Below are 17,277 nucleotides of genomic sequence, written 5' to 3' on the forward strand. Positions count from 1 at the left end.
GAACGAAATGTTCCTCCAAGCACTATTATTAATATTGTGATAGTCTGGGAATGTCTTCTGGTACAGACATGGATACTCTGAGACCAGCAATATCTGCCATGTCGTTATGAAAATATTTGCATATTGGTGAGATGATGTAAAATTAGTAGAACCTTTTGTGTGTGCCCTTTTGACACTGTCATTTGCTTGCTTTCATCACTAGTTTTTCTTTTTGTGCATTGGTTTAAGCTGAACAACCAATCAGAGTGATCTCTCTCACTGACTGCTTGACACAGATTCAACATTCTCAATCGGCAAAAACTGGACTGATAGACATTCAACGACTGCTCAAATTAGACTAACGGTCGACCAGAAGAGGAAAAAAAAGAGCAGCGCTTAGTGCCTCTTCATTCTCCAGGCTTTTTTTTTAAACGCGCAGCACTCCTATTGTAGACCATTTAAAAAAATGTGCTGACTTTAAGACAAAACGCTTTGGTGGAAACAGCCAGTGGTGGAAAGAGTACTAAAAAACTGTACTTATGTAAAAGTATTGCTACTTAAGAAATAATTTACTTGAGTGCAAGTAGAAGTACTGGAAAATAGTATGACCCAAGTAAGAGTAAATAAGTAGTTTGTAACGTAGTAACTTGAGTAGTTTTTCAGCAAAGTACTTCAGTATATTTTTCTATTTTTATCCAAAATTAGGCAATGTCAGCCATATTGAGCGCAAAACATAACATGCAGATAGAGATGTTTAAACACAATAAACACGATTGCAATGATCTGTGTTCTTCAAGCCAGGCAATTCTTTTTGTAAGAATGATGTATATCTATAATACAACGCTAATCGACATAGCCTGTATCAGATTATAGAATTTTTATAAAATGATATATTTTCTGTCTCACTCTGTGTTAAGAAGCAACATAGGACCACTGAAGCAAGTTATTTCAAACATGACTGGTGTGTGTGTGTGTGTGTGTGTGTGTGTGTGTGTGTGTGTGTGTGTGTGTGTGTGTGTGTGTGTGTGTGTGTGTGTGTGTGTGTGTGTGTGTGTGTGTGTGTGTGTGTGTGTGTGTGTGTGTGTGTGTGTGTGTGTGTGTGTGTGTGTGTGTGTGTGTGTGTGTGTGTGTGTGTGTGTGTGTGTGTGTGTGTGTGTGTGTGTGTGTGTGTGTGTGTGTGTGTGTGTGTGTGTGTGTGTGTGTGTGTGTGTGTGTGTGTGTGTGTACTCTTTAAGTATATATAAGTACTCTTCCACCACTGGCTGTGTGTCCAAAGCGTTTAGTCTTAAAGTCAGCGCATTTTTTTTATTGTCTACAATAGGAGTGCTGCGCATAAAAAATAAAATAAAAAAAAGCCTGGAGAATGAAGAGGCACTAAGCGCTGCTCTTTTTTTTTTTTCTCTCTCTCTCTCTTCTGGTCGACCGTTAGTCTAATTTGAGCAGTCGTTGAATCTCTATCAGTCCAGTTTTTGCCGATTGAGAATGCTGAATCTGTGAAAAGCAGTCGGGAAGAGAGATCACTCTAATTGGTTGTTCAGCTTAAACCAATGCACAAAGAGAAAAACTAGTGATGAAAGCAACCAAAATCACTACATATGTACATATGTAGTGATTTTGGAGCAAAACATTATATTAATCTCATAAATTGTTGTGTTTGACATTATGCTAAGCAAACATACTCGCTATCCATGTTGCTAAGAGCGATTGTTTCATTACTGATTCATTACTTCCATGTAATATCTGCGTTCTTGTATGAGCCGAGTTTTCTATTTACTTCAACTGCTCAGTGCTCTAGTTTTATCAATGGTATGACCCATTTCAATTTAAAATCACAATATGAGCATAGCTCACTTACATTCACTAAAATATTGAAACGTTAGAGATACTGATTCAAAATGCGAGCGCCAGTGATTGACTATCAAAGCGTGGATTGAACGCCCCGCCCCCCAGCTGAACTGGAAGTTTTGGTTGGTTTTGCACCCGAGTCAGACCTGTCTGTTATTGGCTGAAGCGCTTCAGATCTGTCTTTTTTTTTGGCTGAAGCGCAGGGCTCCACCGCAGTAGTTTGAAAAGTCTGTCAAATGTCAGCTCGCCCTGTTGCTCCGTCGGCACCTTTGTCAAAGTACTTTTTACTTTTGGTGAAAAATAACTGTAGCAAAGTTGAATTCTTTTTATTCAACTCAAGTAAAAGTACCACAATTTATTTATACTCAAAGTAGAAAAAAAATTAAAATCTACTCAAGTACCGTAACAAAAGTATTAGTTTCTTTCCACCTCTGAACACAGCCTTAAACATCCAATCAAACTTGTATATTCAAGTTTAGCCTCTTTGAAATTTTTTTTTTTTACCTTTGCCAGGTAATAAGCTGCCATCATCCCTGCCAACCCTTCTGGGTAACATGCAGGGAGAGGCTCTTTGTGGAAGTGGGAGTGAGGCGGGCAGTGGGCCGACTTCTCAGGAGAGCAACCGCGGGGAGGAGATGGTGATGTATTCTAGCGAGGACCAAGCCATGATGCAGGACTGCTACAGCAAGATCGTAGACAAGCTCTCCTCTGCCAACCCCACCATGGTGCTGCAGGTATTACAGAAAGGACTTTACTGTTCTGTAAGTGTGTGAATGTGTTAAAGGCCATTATGTAAGAGTTGTTATGTTGGTTCTTGTGTGTGCAGGTGCAGATGTTGGTGGGTGAGCTGAGGAGGGTCACTCTGCTCTGGGACGAGCTCTGGCTGGGGGTCTTGCAGCAGCAACACATGCATGTTTTGCGCAGGATTCAACAGCTGGAGGACGAGGTGAAAAGAGTTCAGAACAACAACACTCTGCGCAAGTGAGTCATGACCCTGAAAATCGATATAGAAGAAACTTCATTACTGAGCGTGACTCTTGAAATTCTTAATCCCTTTTTCTTTCTTGTGGTTGTTTGTTTTAGGGATGAGAAGGTGGCTATTATGAGAGAGAAGCATTCTGCTCTGATGAAACCTGTGGTTTTTGCACTGGATGGATCACGTACGCAGCATCACTGCTGCTCCATCGGAGACGCCGCACGAGGCGTGGTTTCAGGAGACGTATGGGGAGTCCATCCACAATGCTCTAGAGAGACTTAGGAACCCTCTTAATCCAGCCAATCCTGCCAGTAGTTGGGTGCCCTTCAAACAGGTTAGGACAGCTGTGTGATCAAGAGGCTGATAGGAAAGGCTGATATGCATGCTCTGCATTTTCACATTTTGTAATTCTACCCGTCCTGTCACAGATCATGCTGAGTTTGCAGCAGAGGGCGCAGAAAAGAGCCAGTTACCTTCTAAAGCTGGATGAAATCAGCCCGCGCCTGACTGCCATGGCCAACACTGAGATGGCGCTACCGGGGGAGGTGTCTGCTACAGATACAGTCACCATCCAGAGTGTAGGCAACACCATCACAATCCTGCCAACTAAAACCAAACCCAAGAAGCTCTACTTCTTAGGCTCTGATGGCAGAACCTACCCTTACCTGTTCAAAGGTATGAATAAGTAAGAACATGGGTAAGAACATCACTCAAAAATGAAAATTCATCATTTAATTTACCCTTTTGTTGTTCCAAACCCACAAGACTTATGTTCATCAAACACAAATAAAAGGGGCTTTCGCACCGGTTAAGTTCTAGGAACTAACCACCAGGGTGGTTCCCCAAGAACTAATAGTTCTGGTTGCATTCGCTCCACCAGTAGGAACTCCGAAGTGACGTAAGCCGCGCTTGTTGTTGTGACTTTTATTTTGATAGCGCGGCGGACCTTTATTTTGATGGCGCTGAGAACACTAGAGCCTGAGCAAACAGACAGTGCTTGCATTCTGCGTGTTCATTAGTTTGCAATCTGTCTAACAGTTCTAATACGTTATTATATAGAACTGTTATACATAGAAAGACAGTATATGAAAAGGTATTTATCGTATGCCGTGTGGTTGATATCCAGTGTTGCTAGCTGAGCAGAAATACATGTTTCGCTTGGTCCCCTCAAAAGTTGCAGTGGATTTTCTCCTCAGCGTAACGCCAAAATCCGGGAACTTCCGCCAATAGTTCTTGGAACTGTGAAGAGGTTCCTCCGGTGCAAAAGCCTCTAATGATACTTTTAATGAAACCTGAGTGATTTCTATCCCTCCATTTAAAGTCCATTCCACTAACACTTTGATGCTTAAAAAGCAATTCATGTAAATCCAGTGGTTTAATCCAAGTCGCTTTATATGATGATGGTTTGGAACGACATGAGCATGAGTAAATGATGACAGAATTTTTATTTTTGCTTGAACTATCCCTTTAATGCATGCCTATTTTGATGTGTTTTAGGATTAGAGGATTTGCATTTGGATGAGAGGATCATGCAGTTCTTGTCTATCGTCAACACCATGTTCACTAAGGTGAATCAGCAGGAGAGCCCGAGGTTTCACGCCCGTCATTATTCCGTCACACCGCTAGGCACTAGATCAGGCCTCATTCAGTGGGTGGATGGTGCTACTCCACTCTTTGGCCTGTACAAACGTTGGCAGCAGCGTGAGGCTGTGGTCCAAGCCCAGAAGGTGAGAGAGAAAATTAACAATGCGCTTCTGATATTTGTTTACATAATGTTGTTGTCAGGGTTAACTAAACTAAAATCATTAAAAAATAAATAAATACAAAAAACATGTAACTGTGTAATTGTAATGGGAAGCACTTATAAACCAGCTGTTGTCAACAATAGGGAATCTTGAAGGTCTTGCTGTGGTTTTCCACCAAAAAAAATTTGAAAATTAAGAAATTAAGACTTGAATATTAGTATTGTAATTTTAGAGTTGTACTGTCAAATAATTCAATAATAATAATGATATTTTTTAATGCTGTTTCACAGTAAGATATTACTAGTAATATTTCTTAATTTGTTTGAATTCAGAAACATGTTTGTATCACCCGAATGTATTTTAGATTTTCTATCTTGTCAAGTCTTGTCAAAAAAAAAATTATACAATAATTCAAATTTTATGGATTGTGATATTGACTTTGTTTTGCCATGCAAATAGCCCTGATGCCAAGGCGATAAAGTATTAAATAAACAAACAAACTTATTCTGTTTGATATTTATTTAATTATAATCATAATAAATACATAATTATTAATATTTTCTAGTCATTGATATATATATTTTTTGCCAAATTGTGCAGCCCTACAATCTAGAGCTTTTTTAAAAGCATAAAAAAAACATGCTTTGTATGTATGGTTTTTTTTCCAGTTTTTTTTTTTCAGTCACTTATGTTTATGTTACTGCACCTGACTATATGTTATGGACATTTATGTGTAAATTTAAACATTTTGACCAACTGTAGTACCTTTTCTTAAATTTAGGCACAGGACTCCTTCCAGCAGCCTCAGAATCTTCCCATGGTCCCACGCCCTAGTGAGCTCTACTACAGTAAGATCGGTCCTGCCTTGAAGGCTGTCGGGCTTAGTTTGGATGTGTCGCGCCGTGATTGGCCATTGAGTGTCATGAGAGACGTTCTACGGGAACTGATGGAGGCCACGCCCCCTAACCTCTTGGCAAAGGAGCTCTGGTGCTCCTGTACCACCCCCAGTGAGTGGTGGAGCGTGACTCAGGTTAGAGGAACCACTATTCACATGTCCTGCTCCTAACCATGTTCGGCACAGTGTTAGACCAAACTCATCATACAATGACACAATCTTGGGCGTCTCATTTAGTCTTATGCCAGATCCACTGCTGTGATGTCGATGGTGGGATATATCATTGGATTGGGGGATCGTCACCTTGACAATGTGCTGATTGATATGACGACAGGCGAGGTGGTGCATATTGACTACAATGTCTGTTTTGAGAAGGGTGAGTGCTTGATCATTTGTGAATGTCCAAACATTTCATTCGCACAGACATTTAAATACTTCATTATCCTGACAGGAAAGAGCTTGAGAGTACCAGAAAAGGTTCCTTTCCGTATGACCCACAATATTGAGACCGCTTTGGGGGTCACAGGAGTGGAGGGTATCTTTAAGCTGTCCTGTGAACAGGTGAGTTTTTTTTTTTCTTCTTCTTTTTGATCGATTAATGTAATGTCTAATTTAGAAAGTGCATACAAATTTGAATGATGTCCTTCCCTTTCAGGTGATCCAGATAATGCGGCGTGGTAGGGAGACCCTCTTGACTCTTCTAGAGGCATTTGTGTATGACCCCCTGGTGGACTGGACAGCAGGTGGTGAGGTGGGCTTTGCAGGAGCTGTGTACGGAGGAGGTGGCCAGCAGGCAGAGAACAAGCAGAGCAAGAGAGAAATGGAGAGGGACATCACACGTAGCCTCTTCTCTTCCCGTGTGGCTGAGATTAAGGTAAGAATTTTGCAAGTGCAAATTGTACAGAAATGCACATTGACCACTTACATGTGAGGAATGCAGTTTTTTATAAAAAAAAATGTTATGCTGCTTGCAACACAACACATTGCTAAAATAATGAATTTCTTTCATTGGTCGGACTTAGTCCAATTACATTGTTGCCATTGGTTGAGCCATGTTTCTGTATCACTTTTTAAAGGGGGAATCAACCTACTAGTTGATTAATTATAGTTATTATAGATTAATTATAGTTATTATAGATGAATTATTCAGGGCTCAACAATAAGGATGGCCCGGGGCCAGCATGAAAGACACTTGGGCCAGTTGACGGAACTGTCACTTGCCTAATCGGGTCAGTGCTGCGTCTTCATGGAAGTTGATCATTTGAGCATTAAGCCTTGCCAATTTAAATATTCAAGCGCACAAAAGTACCCACTTTTCTCAGTTTGGTACTCGCGTGCTGTGTGAAAACTAAGTTTTGTGCGTGATCCAACACACATTCAAAACGCACGCCCGGAACATCGTGTCTCACAACATGCGAATACTATTTCACGTCTTCCTGAGCTCAGCTTGCACGGACATATTCACGCAAAATTATGTCAAATTGCCTGTTTTGAGTATCATCGTACACATTATCGGTTTTGTCTTTTTAGTGAACTTAAACGTGAGAAGATGCATGTGTAGTGTCCGTGTAGCTCTTAAACTGACAGCAGCCTTATATTCCTTCTGCTGTCTGTTTTTATATGTTAATCAAACAAAAGACGGGGAAAATGCTCACTGCTCTTTAATAAGGGTTAATCTATATTTATACAGTGAAGACTATGCAGTGATATTTTACATTTGATTACTATTTCTGTACCTGAAAATCAAGTTTAGACCTACATGAAAAACCTGAAAAGAACTGTTTATTTCATTTCTAGATGTTTGTTCTGTTGTTTGTTTGTTTTTTTTGTTTGTTTTTTTGGCGGGGCCAGTGAAACTGTTAGCAGGGCAAGTAGAAATTTGAACCACATGCCCGTAGAAAAAATCCTTAGTGTTGAGCCCTGATTATAGAAAAATTACACTCTTACTGGTTTATATCATCACAAAATGTAAACTCTTATAATTTAGCACACAGCTCTAAATTTAAAGTTGGATAGAAATTATTTACTTATATGCTATATAGGAAATCTCAACTGCCTGATTTATTTCATCACAAAAGGCCAGTGCCCGGTTGCATAAAGCACCTTAAGTTTTTCCCTTAAGAATGATACTTAAGGGGCGATTTCCCCTTACCTAAGAGAATAACTTAAGGGTGTTGCATATAATCTCTTAAACGGTTCTCTTAGGTAAGGGAAACATTTAAGTGTTTCACGACAGCGATCCTGGATTCACGTTATAAAAGTCTGTTGTTGCCATAGATACGCAAAACACTAACACTTTCGCAATCAAATAAAGTAGGCTAGGATATCGGAATGGATAAAGAAAACAAAAAAGAGAGCCTAATTGGACAGAGGAGGAGAAATGCGTTCTTCTTGACGAATATGGTAAAAGAAAAACAATTTTTGACCGTTGCGTTTAAATGACTGGAAAGCCCCCGCAACCCGGTGAACCTCTCTGCTGACAGACGATTTATGCACGTGGAAAACATCTCCCGCTAATATTGCGCGTCGATCAAATCGGTATTCCTGCAACAATTTTTTATCGCTAAATGGTCCAAAGGGTTCTCCCTATCCCTAAAAATTCTTCTTGGCACATAATGATCCCTTGGCTGGTTCCATAAATTCAGCCATTTCGTCTTATTTTTGTCCGCGTTACTCTTAAGGTTACGATTTCCAAACCTTAAGTTATACTTAGGGAAATGACCGTTAAGGGGTTTTATGCAACACTTGATGCTTTTTAAGGGATTACTTAAGTGAAAAAACAGCGTTTAAGGGAAATTCTAAGTGTTTATGACGTTTCACTTAAAGAAACCCTTAAGTAACACTTAAGAGTTTTTTTCTGCAACACCCTTAGGTTTAAGGGAAACATAAGGGAGAACAGTACAGTACAGTATACTCGTGTAGTGTGATCTATAGCAAATCGCTACTGCTTGATTCCTTGTATCGTCACATAATGTAAACTGTTTTATCACCCAGCTCTAATCTGCTTAATGTGGCTATAAGGCATGAAGATATTAAGATGTTATAAACATTAACCTTAAGAATTTCTATAAAGCTGCTTTGAAAACAATGTGTTTGACTTGACTTGGTTTGCTAAGCAAAATTTTCTTCTTGTTTCTCAGGTGAATTGGTTTAAGAACCGTGATGAGATGACTGGTGTACTGCCGCAGGTTGAGGAGGCCGTGGAGGAGTACCTGAGCCTGCAGGAGCAGCTCACACAGGTAGAGAAAGTGCAGGGCAAGGTGCTGGAGGAGATGGAGTTCCTGGAGGATGCCGACACCAGAGCAGATCATCCCATCCACTCCCTGGAGCACAGGTCAGCAGATGAGACAGCCAAAGAGTTTTTTGGAAGGAATCGTGTTGTTCATGATTATTGCTTGATTAATTAATCATTATTGTAGATTTGATGGGATGGATTAAAGGTTCTCATTCTTATTCTTTCTCCTGTCCCTTTTCAGATACTCTGAGCACACTCAGTTGCAGTCCAGGCAGAGAACTGTACAGGATGCCATTCAGGGAAAGTTGTCAGATCTGGATCAGTGGATTTCACAGTATCAAGCTGCCTTTGCCAGTTTAGAGGCCACCCAGCTTGCTAGCCTCCTCCAGGAGATCAGTAGCCCTATTGATTTAGGTACAGAATTTGTTTTGGGCTTCTTTTACTGAATATGAACTGAAATTTGATAAGCAAACTTCCAATTTGTTCTTTTTGTCCTTTTAAACTGCAGGTCCACCCAGCTATGTGCCAGCAACATCTTTCTTGCAGAATGCAGGCCAAGCACATCTGATCAGCCAGTGTGAAGCACTGGAGGCGGAGGTGAGCTCTCTGTTACAGCAGCGGCGCTCTCAGCTGCGTGGCTGTCTTGAGCACCTGCACAGCTACGCCACTGTGGCCCTGCTGTACCCCCGTGCAGTGCTGCACAGGCACAGAGTTCACACGTGGAAACAGTGGATGGAGGAGCTGGTGTGTGACATGACTGTCGATCACTGCCAGACCGTCTATCATCAGTAAGTGCATTTACTATGTGTTCCCTATCAGTCAAAAGACATGCTGGACACTTGTTGGCTGCTTTTCCTTCCCTTTGTGGTCGGTTAACATTTTTTTTTTTATGTATTTGAAAGAAGTCTCTAAGGCTCAACAAAGCAAAAAGAAAACATTAATATTTTGAAATATTATTTCAGCTATTATTATTTAGTAGTTTAATATCTATTAAATTGCAGTTTATTCCTGTGATGCAAAACTGAATTTTCATCGTCATTATCTCAAGTTTTCATTGTCACTTGATCCTTCAGAAATCATTCTTATATGCTGATTTGCTGCTCAGAAAAAAGAAAAAAAATTCTCCTTCAATATAATCTTAAAAGCTTTTAATCTGAAATAGAAATCTTTTGTAACCATTTTAAATAGTTTCACTTTTGATCAATTTGTTATTAATTAATAAAAAATCTTACTGACCCCAAATGTATACACTCGGTCATGTATATCAGGATACCCATGTCCTGGAAATATCAAATACATTTAAATGATTGTAATCATTTTTAAATTTTCAATCACAACGGTTTCTGTGACTCTTCCCATTTCATTTTCATGATATTTAATGATTAATCAAATATAAATGAAAGTTGTCTTTTCTTTTTAGGTATGAAATGCAGTTTGCACCCCAGCCCCCTCCTGCCACATGTCAGATTCTATCTAGTATCGAGATGGCGCTGCAGCACCATGCAGCAGAAACCAACACTCGGCTGATGCGGCAGGTAGAGCGTCTGAAGGCAGAGGGCGCTGGCGTGCCTGTGTGTGAGGAGCAGCTGCAGGAGATTGAGCGATGTATCAAAGTCTTCCTGCATGAGGATGCTGAGCTCGGCTCCTTCAGCCTGGCCGGCATCATCGTCTCTGCACTCTGTGCCCTCACCAGGTCTGAATCTGTTTTTTTTTAAAAAGCTTGCAAAAATTGTGAACCACATTTGTTAAGTTTTTTTTTTTCTGGGTCTCCATGCCCTAATTTGTCCTTAAAGGATTAAAGGATACAGTATGTTTCTGTGCTTTGCAGGCGTAACCTGGTGATGGAGGGAGCAGCAGCCAGTGCCGGAGAGCAACTGGTGGAACTGACATCCCGTGATGGCGCCTGGTTCCTGGAGGAGCTCTGCAGTATGAGTGGGAACATCACATGCCTTGTGCAACTGTTGCAGCAGTGCCAGCTTCTGTCACATGACCTGGATATCCTCAGTCCTGCAGAGTCCTCGCAAGTTGTCTACCTGGCCAATGGCGTGTACACTTGTCTACAGGTAAGGATGTTCTCAGTGTTTAATGGTACTGTGGTTTCAGTGATTTTGTTGTTCCCCTCTCAAACATTTTTCATTGATATTTGAAGGAGCTCAACACAAACTTCCGTCAGATCATCTTCCCAGAGGCTCTGCGATGCATGCTGAAGGGGGAAAGCACATTAGAGACCATGCTAGCAGAGCTTGATGCACTTATTGATCAGTGCGCAGATGGAGTATCGCTGCAGGGGTTGGGGGAAGTTCTGCAGGCTCACCTTCGTAACGCCACCATGGGCCTGGAGGACGATCCGGATGACCACTATCTCGATGTCACTAGGTAACATGGAAAATAGAAATGTGTACCATACTGTGTTGAAGCTGCATTACTTTTAGGACAGACTTATCTTTGTGTTGTCTTGTCAGGGTTCTGCGGGCCCAGTACTCAGAACTGATCCAGCCACGCAGCATGGAGAGCTCTGTGCAGGAAACGCCCAAGATGAGTGCTGGTCAGATGCTGTTGGTAGCTTTTGATGGCATGTTTGCACAGCTGGAGACTGCTTTTGGACTTCTGATTGACAAGGTAAAAAAAACTGATAGTTACCTTAAGGAAAGGTGCTTTTGGATAGTGTAATGTTGCCTAATATTTGAGTCTGATGTGCAGGGTAGGGGGGGTCAGGTTTTCCTTATTTTTTGTCCTTAGCTGACTGTAGCTTATTTGGATTAGAGTTGTGTCTGAATGAATCCTGTTCTCTCATCCAGCTGAACTCTATGGATGTGCCTGCTGCCTGGAGAAAGGTGGATGTGATCCGGGAGTCCAGAGCTACACAGCTCCATTTCTTTGATAATGTTCTGACCAGGCAGGTCTTGGAAGAGATTTTCTTTCTGAAGAGACTCCAGACCATCCGAGACTTCTTCCGTCTGTGTGGATCATTTGCACAGACGCTATCTGGTAAATGGCTAATTAATTTTTTATTTCCTCAATATATTAAGAGTGAAGCATGACTTAAGTAATATAGTAGCACACAACTTTAGAATGTTCTTGATTTGGCACCCTTCTCACTTTTTTTCAACAGGAACATGCCCTACACCCACAGATGAGCCTCCACCCTCTAATGGCCCAGTACCCATAGTGAAGCCCTTGTATCGAGGTTCCACTGTAGTGAGCGAGGACCAGATGATGCGGCCCATCAAAGCCTTCACGGCAGACTTTGTGAGACAGATGCTAATGGGGCTCCCCACCCAGGCTCTGGGCCTAGCCATCTGCAGCACCCTCAGTGCGCTCGGCATGGACCTCATCGCCCAAGTGGAGGCCAAGGACTTTGGCGCTGAGGGGAAAGTTTCTCTAGATGACCTGTGTAAGAAAGCAGTAGAGCAAGGTGTGCAGGCAGGGCGGATATCCCAGCTTCTGCTCAACAGGGCCACAGTGCTGGCCAGCTCCTATGACACGGCCTGGAAAAAACTGGACCTGGTGCGTCGTTTAGAGGTCAGCATCGACGCTTGTAAGGTCAGCCTTCAGAGGACTCAGCTTCACATCACAATGTTCCAGGTAAGAACCGGTTCTCTTTCATTTATGAAAAAATTGACAGCGGTTTTGGTTGTAACCCTCCGATCTGTCTCATCAGTGGCAGCATGAGGACATTCTTGGTGCAAGGACGCAGCCCATGACAGTCAGTCCCCCACCTCGTTCCATCATCCTCAGCAATATGAAGAAGAAGCTCTACAAACTCAGTCAGGATGAAGCTTCTATTGGCAGCGTCCAGGTTAAAGCCTTTGCTTGTTTTGGAGAACAATGTGTAATAGAACCTTTTTATCTAAACCGTGTTGGGTTTTGTGTTGCAGGAGAAGTTGGCAGGTCTAGAGGGCAGCATAGAGCAGAGGCTGAAGTGGGCCGGTGGTGCAAACCCCGCACTTGCCCCAGTGCTACAGGACTTTGAGGCCACTATAGCAGAACGCCGTGCCTTGGTGATGAAGGAGAGTCAGCGTGCCAACCAGGTTACTTTTCTCTGCAGCACCATCCTCAACTTTGAAGGTTTGCGTACCCGTACCGCTGAAGCCTTGAACATGGATGCCACACTTTTTGAACTTGTGAAACGATGCCAGGCCACCTGCTCCTACGCTGCCCAGTTTAGCACATCTGTTTCCCCTCTGGAACTTCAGCTGCTTCATAGACTGGTGGGTGTTGCTTGTGTCACTAGATTTTTACATCATCACCATCCACCACCATCCATCTATACTGAATATACACTAATATACACATTGAATTTTCAATTTAAAATAACTGTTTTGCATTTTAAAATGTAATTTATTCCTGTAATGGCGAAGGTGAATTTTCAGCAGCCATTTCTCTAGTCTTCAGTGTCACATGATCCTTCAGAAAAGGAAACTGTAATATAAAAAAATTAAGGATTCTTTGAATAGAATGTTCAAAAGAACCGTATTTATTTGAAATTGAAGTCTTTTGAAATAGTGTAACTGTCTTTACGGATTGATTTTATGCATCCTTGCTGGATAAAAGCATCAATTTCTTTCAATGTAAAAAGAAATCTTACTTTTGAACAGTACTGTACATTGGTGTATTGCTATTATTTCCCTCATTTCCCTCCTTTCCCTTATTTTTACATTTTTACACTATTTAAGAATTTCACACAAAATGAATTTATATATATATATATATATATATATATATATATAAATATAAATAATCTATAATGTTCATTTTGGTGCATCCCAACATATCACTACCTTACTAAGTTTCACTTTGAAATGTATTTGACAGTGACTCTAAAAGCTGAACCATCAACATTCCTGTTTGTACAATACATATTTTATCCATCTACTTAAGTATTTGTTCAACTATTTCTCTGTAATCTGTTGTCATTGTCCGTTTCTAATTGAAAACCACTGGATTGTGTCTTTGCAGAGTCCTGCCATGGATCTGTCTATTGGTGGGCCTGAGTGGCTAGTGTATGCGCAGAATCACCTCACCCAGGAGATGTCCAGTCAGAGAGCCATGCAGGAGGACAGAGAGCAGCAGCTGGAGAGCGTGACAGAGACATTACAGCTGCTGGTGGACTCCATTAAAGGCATCCTGTCCAATCACAACCGCCAACTTGCTGATGTTAAGCACCTACTGCGTGCAATGGCAAAGGTATTTAATATCCAATGCAAAATGGTTGATTTAAGTTTATTGGGTGCCTACCTGCTGTCAAAAATTAGTTTTAAGTGTGTCAGAATAGTTTTTGTGTATGCTCTAATGTTAGCTGCTTTTCAATTTGGCAGGATGAGGAAAATGCCCTTGTAGAGGGAGAGGAAGTGACTTATGAGGGCAGTGTGCGTCAGTTCCTGTCAGAATACAAGGCATGGCAAGATAATGTGCAGATAGTGCTGTTCACAGTAGTGCAAGCCACAGGTCAACCAAGGAGCCAAGAGCAGGTTGAGCTGCTGCAGGAGATTCCTGCCACCCTGAAGGAGCTAAAGGTTCAGAGCCAGGGGTGAGTGCTTACGCTGGTTTCAGAACGTAACTTGTATGTCTTAAAGTGGCTTTTTTTTTGTAGTTTAAACTTTTTTTTTTCTTTTTTTTTCTTAGCATCTACAATGGCTTGGTGGGCTTCGCTTCTCCCCTTGTCACTGAGAGAGGGAGTGACTGTGCGAGTCCCACTTCCACAGTCCAGACCAGCTTTGCTGCAGGTAAGTTTGTGTTTTGCCGGGTTTTTTGAAGGTGATTTCTGTTCAGTGTCACTGAACTTGATCTCTCGGTCCCTATAGCAGTGCGCTGCAGTGGAGTGAAGACCCAGCCGGACAGCATGTCTCAGAATGCCCGCAAAGCAATTCCTCGAAACTTTGGGACCCCGACGGACACTCCCCCCAGTACTTTGATGATCAACAGTAAAGGACTGGCCCCGAGCCCCAAAAGAGCTGTGCGGGATCCCAAAACTGGGAGAGGTTAGTCATAAAGCAAATGCCTTAATCTCATTTATTACTCCATTTTAAAACTTTAACAGATAGATCAGTCAAGTGCTTTTTCATAATCAAGTTCTCTCTTATCAACTCTGCTCATGCGTTGAGCCAGTTTGAACATGTTTTAACATCTATCGGTGATTTTATACATTATTGTTCAAAAGTTTAGGTTCTGCATTTTTTTTAAATCAAATTCAAAATGTAATTTATTCCTGTGATGGCAAAGCTAAATGTTCAGCAGTCAGTACTCCAGTCTTCAGTGTCTCATGATCCTTCAGAAATCATTCTAAATATGCTGAAGAAACAAATGTTGAAAACATTTGTGCTACTTAATATTTTAAAATTGGAAATTGTGATACATTTTATCAGGATTATTTGATGAATAGGAAGTTTAAAAGAACTCCATTTATATGAAATAGAAATGTTTTGTAACATTTAAAAAAGTCATTACTGTCCCTTCTGATCAATTTAATCTGTCCTTCCTGAAAAGTCTAACTGACCCCAAACTTTTGAAGTGTAGTGTAGGAATCTTAGATCTGTGTGTTTGAACTACAATAGACAATCATTGAAGTGCTTTTTTTATACTCAAGTTAAGTATGCTCATGTTCAGCCAGTTTCATGGATTGTTAGTATATTATCTTCTATACGAAAATAGTGCTTTTTTATTAAAGTATTTGTAGCTATGAAATGCTTTATATCAACTTGAAGCTTTGCCAAGATCACTGATCAGCCATTTTTCCTACAGCTGTGCAAGAGAGGAATTCCTACGCTGTTAGTGTGTGGAAGAGGGTAAAAGCCAAACTGGAAGGGAGAGATGTAGACCCTAACAGGAGAATGAGTGTTACTGAGCAGGTGAGCATTCCTCCTTTACACCTATGACCTCACTGCTACTGTTGTGAATGTTTCTTAATGCATATCTCTCTCTCTCTCTCTCTCTCTCTCTCTCTCTCTCTCTCAGGTGGATTATGTCATCAAAGAGGCGACGAACGTGGACAACCTTGCACAGTTGTACGAGGGATGGACGGCATGGGTGTGAACGGGATCCTTGTAGATCACTTTGGTCCAGCGAGGGTAGAAATCCACCAAAATCCACTGGGTCTGGGGCAATGGAGCCACAGAGCACCATGCAGGAAAAGGAGGTGGGGTGTAGAAACCCTCCCTCAGGCCCACACCGGATCCCCGTAGCATAGCTACATCCGGCGATCCAGCTAACACAACGTAATGGGTCTGCATCTGTCTCCCCGGGATGTGTGGGAGCTCACCAAGATGGGGAGGCGGGGTGGGGGGGATAAGGCACATGGCTTGAACTACCCCCCCAACCAACCCCTGTATCAACAACAACAAATAAACGTCTGTCAACTATCAAAACAAATAGGATTTGCCACAGGGAAAATTTGCAGGAGACAGTTTATCCACTCTTAGAGCAGAGGTCTGCGGTAATTAGCGAGTTTCTAGACTACATTTGTGCGAGAGTGGAAGGAAAGGGTGATCCGGTCTTCGAGGGATCCTCTGGCCTCTGTTTTTGGATGGCTCGGGGTCATGCATGACTTACGGCTGAGCTGTCTCCTGCTGGAGCGGGTGTGGAGGGCTGTGTAACCGGAAGGCTCAAGGGACTCCATTCAAAGCCAGAAGGCCTTTGACAGACCTTAGAGTTTGTTCTTAACCACAAAAAGACCTTTTCCCCACAAGCATATATAGGAAACATTGCAAAAACTTGTTTTACACCTTCTCTAATGTATTGCACAGATTTCACGATTAAAAGGTGAATCGCAAAGTGGCTTTGGGAACATTCACTGTCATGAGTTTCTCAATGTTTGGCTCAATGAATGATATGCTTGGAGTTGGTAAGTGCTCAGTCTGAGGTCTCTATTTGATTTGATCTTTGAATATGACCCAGGCTCAGTGTGGTGAGATGTGCAAATCAGTTTCTAAATGCTTTTTTTCTTAGTATGCATCTCTGATCTTGTTTGTGTATTGTAGATTTTTTTCTCCCTGTCCTTCTTTACTATAAATTTAGTTTAGTCTTGATTGCTCCTTTTTTTTTTTTTTTGACTTGCCTGTGGTAGTGTATCATCGCTGATACATGTTCCCCGTTAAAGCTTGCGTTTTACTGAACTTGACCTAGTTTTACATTTTTAGTGGGAGAAATAAGTAATGGAATAGTGATGTGGTGATGGTTATAATTGTTGTCTCAGTGGTTTTACTCCATTTTGTTGGTCAAATAAAATTATAATTAAACCTCTTTGGTCTTCATTTTCAGTGTTTGCTGTATTTGGTTGTGTTTGTCAGATTTTTATGCTTTTGGCATTTTCATACTTGGAATTGTTTACCCAGGTTAATGTTTTACTTGAGCGGACTTGTTCCACACTGTTTAGACGTCTACCATTCATACTGCAATTTCACCCTGTTCAGAAACAATGCTTCATTACCCTTTCATAATTACAAGTGGCGGTGTGTTGCTAAACCCAGGGTTAATGGTAACCTTAGCCTGGGGTTAACCTAATATTGAATGTTTTTGAGCTTTACATATTTTGGTTAGTTACACTACTGTTCAAATGTTTTGGATCAATATGTTGTTTTTTTTAAAGAATTTTTATACAGCAAAT

The 17,277-nt window shown here is 41.4% G+C and overlaps 1 protein-coding gene across 1 annotated transcript in view; it reads left to right on the plus strand.

The window, feature by feature from the left end:
* smg1 (SMG1 nonsense mediated mRNA decay associated PI3K related kinase) overlaps window positions 1–16,913 on the plus strand; it is a 35,250-nt gene extending 18,337 nt beyond the window's left edge. Inside the window, 27 exon segments of the mRNA XM_082142164.1 lie at window positions 2,338–2,558; window positions 2,651–2,805; window positions 2,908–2,974; window positions 2,976–3,134; window positions 3,229–3,475; window positions 4,298–4,527; window positions 5,327–5,575; window positions 5,678–5,816; window positions 5,892–6,001; window positions 6,096–6,314; window positions 8,581–8,774; window positions 8,917–9,089; window positions 9,184–9,463; window positions 10,096–10,368; window positions 10,504–10,738; window positions 10,825–11,051; window positions 11,138–11,294; window positions 11,474–11,663; window positions 11,788–12,260; window positions 12,337–12,474; window positions 12,554–12,886; window positions 13,635–13,862; window positions 13,994–14,205; window positions 14,301–14,401; window positions 14,480–14,656; window positions 15,417–15,523; window positions 15,630–16,913. Of these exon segments, the coding sequence (XP_081998290.1) occupies window positions 2,338–2,558; window positions 2,651–2,805; window positions 2,908–2,974; window positions 2,976–3,134; window positions 3,229–3,475; window positions 4,298–4,527; window positions 5,327–5,575; window positions 5,678–5,816; window positions 5,892–6,001; window positions 6,096–6,314; window positions 8,581–8,774; window positions 8,917–9,089; window positions 9,184–9,463; window positions 10,096–10,368; window positions 10,504–10,738; window positions 10,825–11,051; window positions 11,138–11,294; window positions 11,474–11,663; window positions 11,788–12,260; window positions 12,337–12,474; window positions 12,554–12,886; window positions 13,635–13,862; window positions 13,994–14,205; window positions 14,301–14,401; window positions 14,480–14,656; window positions 15,417–15,523; window positions 15,630–15,707 (5,372 nt within the window). The 3' untranslated portion in view covers window positions 15,708–16,913.
* Window positions 16,914–17,277: the final 364 nt, after the last annotated feature.

This window comes from Leuciscus leuciscus (genome assembly GCF_965113295.1).
Source record: "Leuciscus leuciscus genome assembly, chromosome: 1".
Lineage (NCBI taxonomy): Eukaryota > Metazoa > Chordata > Actinopteri > Cypriniformes > Leuciscidae > Leuciscus > Leuciscus leuciscus.